Source organism: Xyrauchen texanus, chromosome 8 (genome assembly GCF_025860055.1).
Source record: "Xyrauchen texanus isolate HMW12.3.18 chromosome 8, RBS_HiC_50CHRs, whole genome shotgun sequence".
Classification (NCBI taxonomy): Eukaryota; Metazoa; Chordata; class Actinopteri; order Cypriniformes; family Catostomidae; genus Xyrauchen; species Xyrauchen texanus.
The window spans coordinates 31,484,401-31,497,972 of record NC_068283.1 but is presented as its reverse complement, the minus strand read 5'-3'; the positions used below and the strand labels follow the sequence as shown (position 1 = coordinate 31,497,972).

The 13,572-nt window shown below is 36.8% G+C and overlaps 1 protein-coding gene across 2 annotated transcripts; it reads left to right on the top strand.

The window, feature by feature from the left end:
* The first annotated feature begins 3,735 nt into the window (after positions 1 to 3,735).
* Positions 3,736 to 12,016, top strand: LOC127647202 (ATP-dependent RNA helicase DHX58-like). 2 transcript variants are annotated; one of them, XM_052131322.1, is made up of 12 exons: positions 3,736 to 3,815; positions 4,759 to 4,932; positions 5,190 to 5,394; positions 5,575 to 5,765; positions 7,038 to 7,151; positions 7,308 to 7,440; positions 7,731 to 7,913; positions 9,159 to 9,406; positions 9,610 to 9,921; positions 10,109 to 10,299; positions 10,624 to 10,714; positions 10,843 to 12,016. In XM_052131322.1, the coding sequence occupies exons 2-12, from the start codon at positions 4,759 to 4,761 to the stop codon at positions 11,038 to 11,040; spliced, it is 2,040 nt and encodes a 679-aa protein (XP_051987282.1). In that variant the 5' UTR covers positions 3,736 to 3,815; the 3' UTR covers positions 11,041 to 12,016. The 2 variants fall into 2 exon arrangements, with proteins under 2 accessions (XP_051987282.1, XP_051987281.1); XM_052131321.1 differs by having other exon boundaries at positions 10,621 to 10,714.
* Positions 12,017 to 13,572: the final 1,556 nt, after the last annotated feature.

Here is a 13,572-nt window from a genome sequence, read left to right as displayed (position 1 = left end):
AAAAATGTCTGCAGCATTGAAAGTCCCAGTGAGGACAGTGGCCTCCATCATCCTTAAATGGGAAAGGATGATGCTAAAAGAAATTTGGAACCACCAGGACTCTTCCTAGAGCTGGCCGCCCAGCCAAACTGAACCATCGGGGGAGAAGGGCCTTGTTTTCTTCTAAAAGAGCAAAGCTATGGTGCCTTAATCCCACCACAGAATAAAAAATATATATACTTATACAGTATCTCACCATTTTTACCGTCGCATTTTATAAAGTCGCATTTGTGCAATATAAACTTGCAACAAAAGATTTAGAGGGTCAAAAATACCAGACCAGGTGTAAAATTTTCTTTCTTTTAGGGTGTGCAAAGAGATACTGATACTCATTTTCTATTTTTTATCCCTATTTGGAACGGCCAAGTCCGACTACTTGGTAGGTCCTCGTGGTGGCGCAGTTACTCACCTCAATCGGGGGGGAGTACAAGCCTCAGTTGCCTCTGATATCTTCAATCCACTCATCTCATCACGTGGCTCGTTATGCATGACGTCGCAGAGACTCTCTGCGATCCATGCACAACTTACCACATGCCCCATTGAGAGCGAGAACCAATAATCACGACCGCGAGGAGGTTACCCCATGTGACCCTACCCTCCCTAGCAAACAGGTCAATTTAGTTGCTTAGGAGACCTGGCTGGAGTCACTCAACACATAGTTTGCGTCAATTCTCGCTGAGCTACGCAGGCCCTTGAACAATATTCATTTTCAATAATTCTAACATTCCAATGTCAATACCGGAGCACCAACTCAAACAGTCTATAGTTTGTTTTGACAAGCCTGAACACACTGACCAGTGAGATTTACCAAACTTTTATTTCACATGTTTTTGCACATAGTTTTTCGAATTAAATTACATTTTAAGGTATATAATAAAAACAACTTCATGACATAATATTGAGTGAGAGAGTAAATTCAAGTTAAACATTCCAGTTAATGCAGTAACTTTATTACAATTCTGATGTACACAGTGCTTAAACTTAGTCAAATTTAAATGAATATTTTATTAGAACAGTTCAAATTTTTAAACTTCCTTATAAACACTTAATCATGTACCACATGGCTTACAGAGAAGGCTTATTGCATGCTATGCAGTCAGTTGGACAACATTACATTGCTGGGGATAGAAACAGATTGCACAGCAGAGCACACAGACCTCAACACTTGGTGCACAATACACAATGACTGTAACAACCAACATAATTTATTATATAACAGATAATTATGAGTAGACTTCAGACTTTGTAAAACAAGAAGTAACCAAACGTAACAACAAAGTCAACAATAAAAATGGTGTAAATCAATTTACAAAAAATGAAACCAAGCAAGTTCATTAATTATTCAAGCCCTGGTGCAAAAATGTACATACAATTTACTTCACTTATTTAAAGTGAAATGAACTCAAATCAGCGAATAAATATGACATGGTTTTTTTGCTTTAGGATTGATACATGTTGATGCATTATAATCATAAATAATATTTACTTATAAGCTAGATCAGGGGTCGGCAATGTCACATATTCCCTGTTTTTTGTCTTTTATGTTGAAATTCTTGTTTAGTTTTTTAGTCCTTTTTTTAGTTTAATTTCTTGATTGGTTTTCTTCTGATTATTTTCTCAGGTGTTCCTCATTCCCTTGTTTGCCTCTGTATATTTAAGCCCTGGTTTTCCCTGTTTCCTTTGTCAGCATTTGCATGTTTTGTTTGATGCTCGGTGCCCTGTGTTTTGGTTTTCTTTATATTGTGATTTAGTTTGCTTATTCTTTGTTAATAAAGCTGCATTTAGATCCTCATTCCTCGCCTGCCTCGTCACAGGCAACCTATGGCTCGCGAGTCACAAGTGGCTCTTTGTTAAAAATCGAGTGGCTCGCTGGGTGTCTCCCCATTCACCAACACATGATCGTTTAAAACTTTCTAGAGATAATATTCCTACAGAAAGTGTGGGTGTGATTGCAAAGCTTTCTTTTCTTTTTCCCCAATTTGTTGTACAGCCTACTCCTGGTGAACAAGGTTTGAAATTAACACCCGTCAAATGTGGATTTTTCATGCAAAATATTTTGCTGATGTACCAGCCACTGTGGAGTGTGACCTGTTAAGACTTCAAAATTAGACGCAAAGATGCACGTTTGACGAAACTTGTGATTCTATTTTGAAGAACAGACGAAAGAAAAGCAGCCAATGTGTGTCTGATTTGATATGTCTGCACAGCGAGCTCCGTTTTTCACGAGTGCAATGAAAACATTTCTCCAAAACACGCACATTCATAGAGTTCTGGGCCTCCTTTCCCAATAGCTATTGATCTTTGCGGTTAAGAGCATTTTCTAAGAGCGGTTTTATTTATATATGCACCCAGGGTTTGAAATAGCACATGCTATACTACAAATACGACAAGGCTAAATCCAGTTCACAAACTCCTTTGTCCCAATGTATTTCATGCGCAGGTAATTTTGCTCATCTACCCAGGTGGGTGACCTGTAAGATGTCTTGGAGTGACACATGACAAGAAATGCTGTTAGTCAGAAAGACATGCACTTGAAAAAACACACTTTATTATATTTTTAAGAACAGACAAAAGAAAAGCCGTCAATGCTTTTGTCTGATTCTCTGTTTGTTCAGAGTTTTGCAACATGAGCCTGTCTAGTGAAACATTCGACTGAAACCTGTTTGCAAGAATAATGTGCCATTGGAGACGCTAAATGTTTGGATTCAGGGAAATGTCTTTTGTTTATGTTTTTCATGTTTCAATAAATTAATACATTTTTTAAAGCAAAAATATTCACCGACTCTTGGCACCCTGCCAAGGTTGAACATATAAATGGATATGATATTTTAAAGGCGATTATCATTAAAAAAATGTGTACATATCGCCCAGATTGAAAGGGAAGTGCATATTTAAATGTACCATATAACCATATAATTTGTGCATATTTGTTTGTTTTTAAGTAGTCTATGGGTAATATAAACATTTTATTTTATCGAAAAATTTTGTTTTTGAAAAAAGTAAATTATTTGTTTGTGCTATGGCTCTTTTGAAAAAATGCATCAAACAAAAATGTAAAAATTGTCTCCTTAGTGAAAAATGTTTCCCCAACCCCTGAGCTAGAGCATTCATTTTTACATGTTTGAGTTGTGTACAAATGTAGAATTTACTTAATATTTTCAAGTTCAGACTTAATCAATGTAGAAAGTACTTATTCTTTTCTGCTATGTTTACATCCCATATATATATATATATATATATATATATATATATATATATATATATATATATATATATATATTTGTCAGTGCATGATAACTTGCAAATGACAAAGAAAAGAAATCTCTTCAGTTTTGATTTCCAAACATCACTGACTGCAAGCTGGGGCCCCACAAAGGTCTCATTTGTTCTCTCATTTCAGCTCAAGTGCAGCATTTACATAAGTTGCTCCCCCTCTCGGCAACCTACAAGTCAAATTCTACTCTGCAATGGAACAAAGAAAAGACCTGATACAAATTTCGTTTTTTTTTTGTTTCCTCTTATTTAGATGTTAAACATCACTCCTATTAAAACACCAAAATATTAGTAAAATCATTTGTGATGATAACACAGAATAGACAGCTGCTGTCATTGATTTTGGTCCATCTATTGTAGTATGTCATTAATCTCCTCGTGCTGGGCCCTTTCTCTGTTTTTGGTTTCGTTTTCTGCACAGCAAGCTCATGAAGTAAAGGTTTTAAAACGCAGCAGAAGGATTTCCTCGCAGACCTCTCAGCACTATAGTGGCAGCAGCAGAGGTGAGTGAAAATTCTGTACACACACATTATTAACAATATCACACATTTCTTTAGTCCTATTCAAAAATAAGCAGGTAGAAGTGTCGATACATTGTGCTGATACTTTAATCGTTTTAACCTGATTTGTATGTTGTTCTGTTAAACAAATACAGATGATCCGATATTTAAAGTTAAAGAACACCATTAAATAACAGAGATTATTGGTTAATTACTAGTAACATTTCACTTGTTCCCCTTAAATGGTAGCAGGTCATTTTGCAGTGTTTTCTCACATGCTCGATAGACCAGTCGATATGAAGATTATGCAAAAGAAGTGAGAAAAGATCCTAAACATCTTTATTCTACCTTTTATTCAGTTATGCAGTAACAGATTACTGGTTAATCAGGAATAAAATCAATAAATTGTGTTGATCAAAAATGACATTAACCAAGATAAATAAATGTTGTTCAAAACATTGTTCGTGGTTAGTTCATGATGACTAATGCATTTACTAATGATAAAGGCATTTTAATAACTTGAGCCTGCTGTAGTCACGTCTAATCAGATGTAAACACACACACACACATACACACACGTTAGTAATGTTAGGGCAGAATGTTTCTGATCTTAGAACATGTAAGATTTATAGTATTGTGTTCTGTTTCTCTAAGTACAGAAACTTTCTGTACATACTGTAGTTGTAGGAGAAAACTGGTCAACTAAACATTTTTCAGTAATGAATCACTTTGTTGGTCTTGTGTATGGTGCTCTTCATAAGGCATAATGCTCCTCATAACCACCTCAGTTGTATGGGCAAAGTGTCGTAAATGTATGCAGCTCAAGTTATATACATGTAAGAAATGCTTAATACAGAAAAGCATGCTTCAAGTGTTATTTGATTTTGACTAAATGTATACAGCTTTCTTTGTTACACTTTGTTGTGCTGACTGTGTGTGTGTGTAGATGGAGATCAATCTCAGATCGTACCAGGAAGAGGTGGTGCAGACAGCACTGAGAGGAGAGAACAGCATCATCTGGCTGCCCACCGGTGGAGGAAAAACCAGAGCAGCAGTATATGTCACTAAGAAACACCTGGAGACCAAAACCAATGGCAAAGTGGCAGTGCTTGTCAACAAGGTAAAGATTTGTCGTGTATCACTCTTTCAGTCTGTGCATAATATTACATGTTTATAAATTTCTCTCTCCATCCGTGGATGGAATAGATTCTGTTGTAATAATTAGCAGAGACTTCTCATTGACATTTTGACTCTTTAGATTAGATTAAAAAGGCCAAAGGAGAACATTTAAATAATTGAAATAATTGTATTTAATTTGTGTGATCGAACATTTATGCATGTGTGCAACCATATGTACAGTATATACATTGTTCTCAGGTGCATCTGGTAGACCAGCATTATGAAAAAGAATTCAGGCCTTACCTTGGAAAAGAATGCAGGATAGTGGCTATCAGTGGAGATAGTGATGAGAAAGACTTCTTTGGAAATGTGGTCAGGAACTCAGACCTGGTCATCTGCACTGCTCAGATCTTGGAGAATTCCCTGGCAAGCATGGAGGAGGACAAACATGTGGAGCTCACAGGTAGAATTTCACACTTCAGCTTTAAAATGTCACATAAAGCACATTAATGTAAATGATAGTAAAATATAAATATTGTTTTAGAGTGACTCAAATGCAAACACTTCTTGATACCTGCAAATATGAATTTGCTTGAACACAGTACACAGATTTAAATCATGGCCTCCATCTGTCTCCATTCAGACTTTACCCTGCTGGTCATAGACGAGTGTCACCACACACACAAAGACAATGTCTATAACAAGATTATGAGCCGCTTTGTGGAAATTAAATTGAAAAAGGAAAGGAATCTGCCACAGGTTTTGGGCCTCACGGCATCACCTGGGACTGGAGGAAATAAGAATCTGGATAAAGCTGTTGAACACGTCCTGCAGGTGTGTGTGTGTGTGTGTGTGTGTGTGTGTGAGAGAGCGTGTATTTATCACTTTGTGGGGACCAAATGTCCCCATAAGGATAGTAAAACCCGAAATTTTTGACCTTGTGGGGACATTTTGTCGGTCCCCATGAGGAAAACAGCTTATAAATCATACTAAATTATGTTTTTTGAAAATGTAAAAATGCAGAATGTTTTCTGTGAGGGTTAGGTTTAGGGGTAGAGTTAGGTTTAGGGGATAGAATATAAAGTTTGTACAGTATAAAAACCATTATGTCTATGGAAAGTCCCCATAAAACATGGAAACACTACGCGTGTGTGTGCGTGTGCGTGTGCGTGTGTGTGTGTAAGTAAATGTCATATCATGAGGAATCTCAATTTCCTTGATCTTTTTAGATAAAAGTGCTTGATGTACTATGAAAGCATACAGTAACTTTTAGAAATCAAAACTTGCTTCCCAGTCCAAAGGGGTAATTTACAGAATGGATGGGGCAGTTAAAAACCCTATTGGACACAACTGCGGAAATTAGAGCAAACTCTTAGCAGGTATATGAGCACCAAATGCAAAGGGGGTGTTTCATAAAGGTGCAGAAGTAAATAATGGACCGATTAGTACTAAAGGCTAGAGGGAAGGTGGTCATGAAAAACTACATTATTTTTGGTACATAATACTTTACCAGTATTTATTGGCATGACTTGGATCTTACGGGCCCCTGTGCAAAGCACCTGTCGGGACCCTTTTAAACTTCCGGAAGGTGTTTTTCATTGCCTATTGGGCCCACGTTAATTTTTAACAGTCCCCTATGAGCCCCCTCTTACCTCTCTCACCCACCTTGCCCTTCCTGTTGTTACGCCACTGCTAGCATTATATGTTAACCCCAGGGACAAAAAAATGCATTGTAAAGCTGTCCAATAAGTTTGTATTTGTTATCATTAGTAAATGCATTCGGTATCATGAACAAACAATGAACAATGTTTTTAACAGCATTTATTAATCTTGGTTAATGTTCATTTATAAAATAAAATTATTCATTGTAAGTTCATAATGCATTTTCTTTTTTTTTTATAAAAGAAACATTTGTTAGTATGTTGAAATTAACATTAACCAAGAATAATAAATGCTGAAAAAGTACAAACTTATTGTAAAGTGTTATCAAATTACTAATAAAACTTAGTTGATAAGACCCGTTTTATACAAACAGCCATTTGAAGTTTTATTTATTTTGTGCTAGTGAGTGAAAGAATTATCACACTATTTTTCTCTCTTTGTCAGATCTGTGCCAATCTGGATTCTGCAATTGTGTCCACCAAGAATTATATGCCAGTGCTGCAAAGAGTTGTCCCCAGACCCAAAAAGAAATATGACATTGTTGAAAAAAGACTTAAGGTAAATTTCTGATACATCTCTAGCTCATGTGATCCATTCTAGTCTATGCTGACCTCTGTGTGCCATTGAATTTTACCTTGACTGTGTGTGTGTGTGTGTGTGTGTGTGTGTGTGTGTGTGTGTGTGTGTGTGTGTGTGTGTGTGCATGCTCAACAGGATCCATTTGGGGATCACCTGAAGTCGATGATGTCAATGATTCACAAGTTCATGCCGTCAAAGGAGTGTTTAAGCCTGCAAGAGGTGGGCACACAGGAATATGAAGCTGACGTGGTGGAACTGGAAAAAAAAGGTTAGAGGACATTGTTACTACAACTTAGTGTGTTTTAAGAACATGAATGAACTAGCATATATTTGTATTTTTAAAAAGCAAGATTGTAAGGAAAAATGTATACATTTCCTTGGTCTTCATTCACTGGGCAGCAGGTCATTTTGCAGTGTTTTCTCACATGCTCGATAGACCAGTAGATATGAAGATTATGCAAATGGTCTGAAAGATGACAACAGTCATCCACAGTCCCTATCCCAAACAAAAAAGACTGTGTGTGTCTGTGTGTGTGTGTGTGTGTGTGTGTGTGTCAGGTGTAAAGTTGGAGAACAGATTGATCGCTCAATGTGCTCTGCACCTGCGGCAATACAATGATGCTCTTCTCATCAATGACACTGTTCGCATGGTGGATGCATTCCGGGTTCTAAGCGAGTTCTATACTTCAAGGAAAAACTTTCTGGATGGAACTGATTACTTTCTCCAGGGGCTTTTTGAAGGTTTGGATTCTTGTGTTGCTGATTAATGCAAAGCTCTTACAGGAATAGTTCAACCAAAAATGACAAATAGGTCACTATTTACTCACACTTATGTCATTTCAAAGCTGTATGAATTCCTTTGTTCTGTGGAACACAAAAGGAGAAGTTTTGCAAGCTATTTTGCATTGAAAGAAAGTAACCAGGGAATTTCAAGTGCCAAAAGGACAAAAAACACAATAAAATTACTATTTATGTAGTACAACTGACAAATAACTGACCGAGTGCACTATTAGTGATATTATAGGTGTCGGTGAGAAAAAGGTAAATTTTTATGTCCTTTTCTGCTAGAATTTCTTCTCCTTGCCCAGTAGGGGGCGATGTATGACAAATATGAATCACCAAAAACACAAGAAGAAGAATATGAAAGTTAAAGTGAAGATTGACTGAGCAGGGAGGAGATTTTTTTAGTAAACTAAGGACTTACAAATATTGACCTGTTTCTCCTTTTATATCGCTTCCAAAGACATTCATTTAAACATTGGAGTCATATGGATTACTTTTGTGTGACTTAAGTTATTTTTGGAGCTGCAAAATGTTGGTACCCATTCACTTGCATTTTGTGGTCCAAAAGAGCTAAGGAATTCTTCTAAAAATATTAAATCAAGTTCAGCAGATGATAGAAAGTCATACACATCTGGGATGGCATAAAGGTGAGTAAAAGATTAGAGAATCTTCACTTTTAAGGTGCTAAAATCGATATGGCAAGTTGGTAAGTTTGGTCTTGACAGACTAGATCAGCTTACACTGTTGCTGATGCAGAGCAAATATAAAGACTTGCTACTGTTAGAACATACACAGACATGTTGAACATGTAAGAAATGTTGCTGCTGTGGCACAATTAGCCATACATACAATCCCCTTGAAGCAGATCTAGACAAGTGATGCTGGGGAGGAGGAGGGTTTCAGAGAGAAAACCTTTGTAGTGCATTACAGTGAAAATAGATTACCTGCAAACACATGAAACTATTTAAATGTTAGACAAAGAGAAAGTACACAAGTTGACTGTCAAAGGATCTATCAGCAGCACCATGCAAACCGATTGGTTTAACAGATTATATGTTCGAAGGACCTATCAGCTTGCGTCATGTAGAGTTTCATGGCTGAACTTAGAATCCTTTATATTAATGGTGATCAGAATTATGAAATCTCAACCAGTCACACTGATGACATTGAAGCTGATAGTTCTGCTATTCTCTCTGTACTCAGAGAACCGTGTAGAGTTATGGCAGCTGGCATCGAATGACGACTATGAAAACCCCAAACTGGCCCAGTTGCAGCAGACACTGGTAGAACAGTTTAAGGACCAAGACTCTCGTGGTATCATCTTCGCAAAGACCCGCAGGAGCACCCACTGTCTGTATGACTGGGTGAACTCCAACTCTGAGCTGCGTAGAGTCAATATACGTGCTGGCATTCTCACTGGAGTGGGCGCTGGTGTGAACCACATGACCCAGGTAGTGCAGGCACACTTTATGCAGGAGAATTAAAGGAATAGTTCACCCTAAAATTAAAAATCTGTCATCGTTTTCATTTTTGGGTGAAGTACCCCTTTAAATGCTATATTCTGATTTTCATCATATATACTAACATACTTTAATAAGCAGTAAAGAAGGTTATCTCCTTTATGTTTGTGCCTGATTCTTGTATTTGTTCTTAGAGAGGACAGAAGGACACTATTAAAACATTTAGAGACGGTGCCCTGAACCTCCTTATCTCCACCAGTGTAGCAGAGGAAGGCCTTGACATTCCAGAATGCAACGTGGTTGTACGTTATGGCCTGTTGACCAATGAAATTGCTCAGCAGCAGGCCAGTGGGCGGGCTCGAGCTCAGAACAGTGTCTACTCAGTGGTGGCTCAAGAAGGTGGCCGTGAGCTACGCAGGGAGTTCATCAATGAACATCTAGAAAGCCTGACCGCAAAAGCTATTGACTTTGTGCAGAGCATGACTCCCAGGGAGTTCCAACGGAAGGTTTGCATTCATTTCAATATTTGCATAAATTATTTTCATTTTTTCTGTCCATGTCTATTTCCTAACTTGGAATAAACAATTTCTATTACTTACAGTTCTTAAAGCCACAGTGCCTTTTTTTGGGTGAACTAAATTTCCATTTAACTTTACATTTGCCTTAAGTAAGCTCTCCCTTTCTGTCTGTCAGATATCAGAGCTTCAACAAATGGCTGTTATGATTCGAATCCAGGCTGAGAAGAACAGGGAAGAGAGAAAGCAGCACTACAATCCAGCTCAGGTGCAGCTTCGGTGTAGAGGATGCTTCACTCCCGTCGGCTATGGAGCAGATATAAGACACATAGAGAATTCACACCATGTTAACGTCAATCCTGATTTTGAGTGAGTTGTCATACCCCAAAATGTCATGGTCAATGTCATAGACTGAATAGATATGAACTAATTCTAAAATATGCAGAACCAAGGAGAAACTTTTGATGAGATATGTGATGAGATACATTTTTGATATAATAATTATTTAATTAATACTTATGTCTGTGTTTTAGACCAATGTCGTGGTTGTTATTTTTTATGGTTTATTATGGTTAATGTTTATTATTATTATTATTATAAAAAAATGCAAAAGGCTTGGGTAAGGGTTTTTTAGGGTCAGTCTGTAGTCAAAGCGTATGTCTTGAAGTGTAACAATTATTTTTCATATAGCAGGTATTATAAAGCAGGTGGGCCGGTATTTCTGGAAAGGACTTTTGAAGATTGGGAACCTGGACGTGTTATCAGCTGCAGTAAGTGTGGAAAGGTATATATCGTCTTTTATTCTACATAAAATAAAACATGATGTCCTTGTAAGTTAATCTAATCAAAAACAGAAGGAAGCTCTTAAGCAAATTGCCCTTATTTCTCTCTTTCTTTCTCTCTTGTTATAAGGACTGGGGAATGGAGATGAAATTCAAGAAAGTGGCAATTCTTCCCTGTTTGAAAATAAAGAGCTTTTCCTTGAACACTCCTCAGGGTAAATTCACACACAAGAAGTGGAAAGACGTTGAGTTCCAAGTCGGAGATTTTGACTTAACTCAGTACATGACTAGCCATTTCCCTGATCTGGACTTCGAGAATGATGACTGACAGGCCTGCCATTACTTAGTCGAAGAACTAATGAACTCAATGACAGCTATTCTGACAGCCTTTCTGTGTGCAATAGGTATTTCTATGCCAGAAGTTTTTTAACATATACTGCAACAGTAGTTACAAATTCTAGTAGTCACTTTCTTACACATAAGAATCTGTTTTGTTTGTATGTGTGTGTGCATGTATGTGGGTTTATTTAGATATACAGTAGTTTGGGGCCAAAATTGTCCCTAAAAGTGAGTTAAATCTGACAATGCCTTCCTTTGGGGACATCAGGGTCATCCTCGCTGCCCAATTCATAAATGCACCAATAATGTTTATTATAATTATTATTAGAAATGCAAAAGTCTTGGCTAAGGATTTTTAGGGTCAGTCTGTAGTCATTATAATTATGTATTGCTTGGACATGATGAGTATTATAGTCAAAACACTTAGTAGTGTGCCATTGTCTCCAGGCAAGAAACTTTTTAAGTAAATAGTGATAAGTGATAGTTCACTTAAAAATGAAAATTCACCTAAAAATGTATTTTAAAACAACAGAAGTAATGAATGTTTTCATTTAGATGGTTAAGTAAACATGTGCATGCATGTATGTAATTTATATTTATTTTCATGCTTACTGGTTTATTTATCTCTGGGATCATAGCTATTGTTTACATTACCATTTAATGTGTCTCATTAAAATGCATGCGGTTAACATTCTGACAGAACACTGGTTCGCTTAGACCATCAAATTCTCTCCGAGTTATGAATTCAACTGTCTTTTTCAACTGTTCAGGTTTATTTGTGTGTCGTAAAGTAAGTTTTCTTATCAGAAAATGTGTAAAATATACGTATATGTCTCATCACTGGTATTTCAGAAGCATTTTTATAGTTAATGTGATGTATGTTGTATGTCCATATTGTACATATCTGTAAAATATAATAAAATAAATAAACTATACACTTTAATTGGAAATGTTTGACATCTTTACAGCTGCTTCTTAAATGGAGATGTTCTGTTGTAATAAATGCCATGAGATGCAAGAATACAGTCATAGATTAACATTAGGAGACAACTGGATTGCAGAACACAGACAGACTGCATATGTGCAACCTGCAGTTATTGCGACACAAGATGTGAGTTACTGGATACATATGGTTAAAGGTGCACTCAGTCATTTTTGTGCTTTAGGCCCAGTGTGTGTGTGTAATGCAACTACAGGAACTTCAGTCGCAAAAACAGATGTAAGAATAACATTACCAAACATTACACCACTGAAATATTTATTCAAGCTATTTTGATTAGGATATGTCTTATCTAGAGAAATTATGTCACTTTAAACTGTTTACTTACTAAAAGCAATATCCTCTCTCTGTTAGTAAAGTAGTCCATAGACATGACGAAAAAATCGGTTTGGGTTGGCTCAATGGCCAATACATTTGAATGGAGGACTGGCGCAGTTCACTCCCTCAGCCACTAGATGGCGCCATGCGGTTTTGATTTCCTGCAGTGTTAATCGTTTCAAGAGTTAATTAGATAACTCTTAGTTAATTAGTTATTGTTTGCACCTGCGTTTATGACTTATTTACACTCCACTCTTTTATTTGTTCTTGATTTTGATTCAATTAAGACAAGTCAATAATTTCAACCTCGCTACTGTGTTCTTCCAATCTGCTCTTCCTCAGTGCAAAACTAGTAGGATATTCAGGAGGTCAGTTGATCGTTTTTTGTTTGTTTGTTTTTTCAAGTCTTAAAGGTTTCAAGCACGGCATTTCAGCATTGACGTGAATAAAAAATAATCTCATTGTGCATATAAAACACTTATTTGGTTATTGACATGTGTGTCATTGGCTTGAGGCAAGAAATGCATTACACTGGGCTGGATGAAAATGTGTATTTTATAATACATTTTGCATTACCAGTGGAAAAAGTGACAGTTTTCTTACATTACAATTCTGTAATTTACTTCCCCTGATGTTGTCCAAACTTATATGACTTTTTGTTTCATCAGTCAACATTCATTGGGACAACAACAACAAAAAAAACGCTTCATCAACACTGAAAGAAAATGCATTCTCTTATGTTTTGAAGAACAAAAGTCACAGATTTGGAGTAAATTCTGACAGAATTTTATTTTTTTCTGGGTGAACTAACCCTAAATATGTATTGTTATTGCGTAGACAATTGCAAAGTAGACAACTAACAAACTTCATCTGACTGAATATTCTTGTGTAAATGTAATCAAAGCAATAGAGACAGCAACAGAGGCCTGGGGTTGATGTAAAGGGCAGTGTTGTGCCAGTGTGGTTTTTGCATGGATCAGTGCCTCAGTACACATTTAAACACACAATGCCTGCAGAACAAAACACACACGCGCTCCTATGCACAGATGCAGGCTTTAGAAAGGACTTTGAAGTCAATGTTAATTCCAGCACGGACACACAGGAAAGGGCTAAATCAAAGATGCAGACATTTTAATGCTGATTTCACCACTATGCACACTATTTATTTTGCTCTCTGAGTGTCAGAACATAACCTGAGTTTGT

What these genes read in the sequence shown, in the direction of transcription:
- LOC127647202 (XM_052131321.1), top strand. Translation starts at nt 4,759, where the DNA reads ATGGAGATCAATCTCAGATCGTACCAGGAAGAGGTGGTGCAGACAGCA. An exon ending in TGGCAGTGCTTGTCAACAAG is followed by an intron (nt 4,933 to 5,189) that starts GTAAAGATTTGT and finishes CATTGTTCTCAG; the next exon opens with GTGCATCTGGTAGACCAGCA. An exon ending in GCTGCAGTAAGTGTGGAAAG is followed by an intron (nt 10,715 to 10,842) that starts GTATATATCGTC and finishes TCTTGTTATAAG; the next exon opens with GACTGGGGAATGGAGATGAA.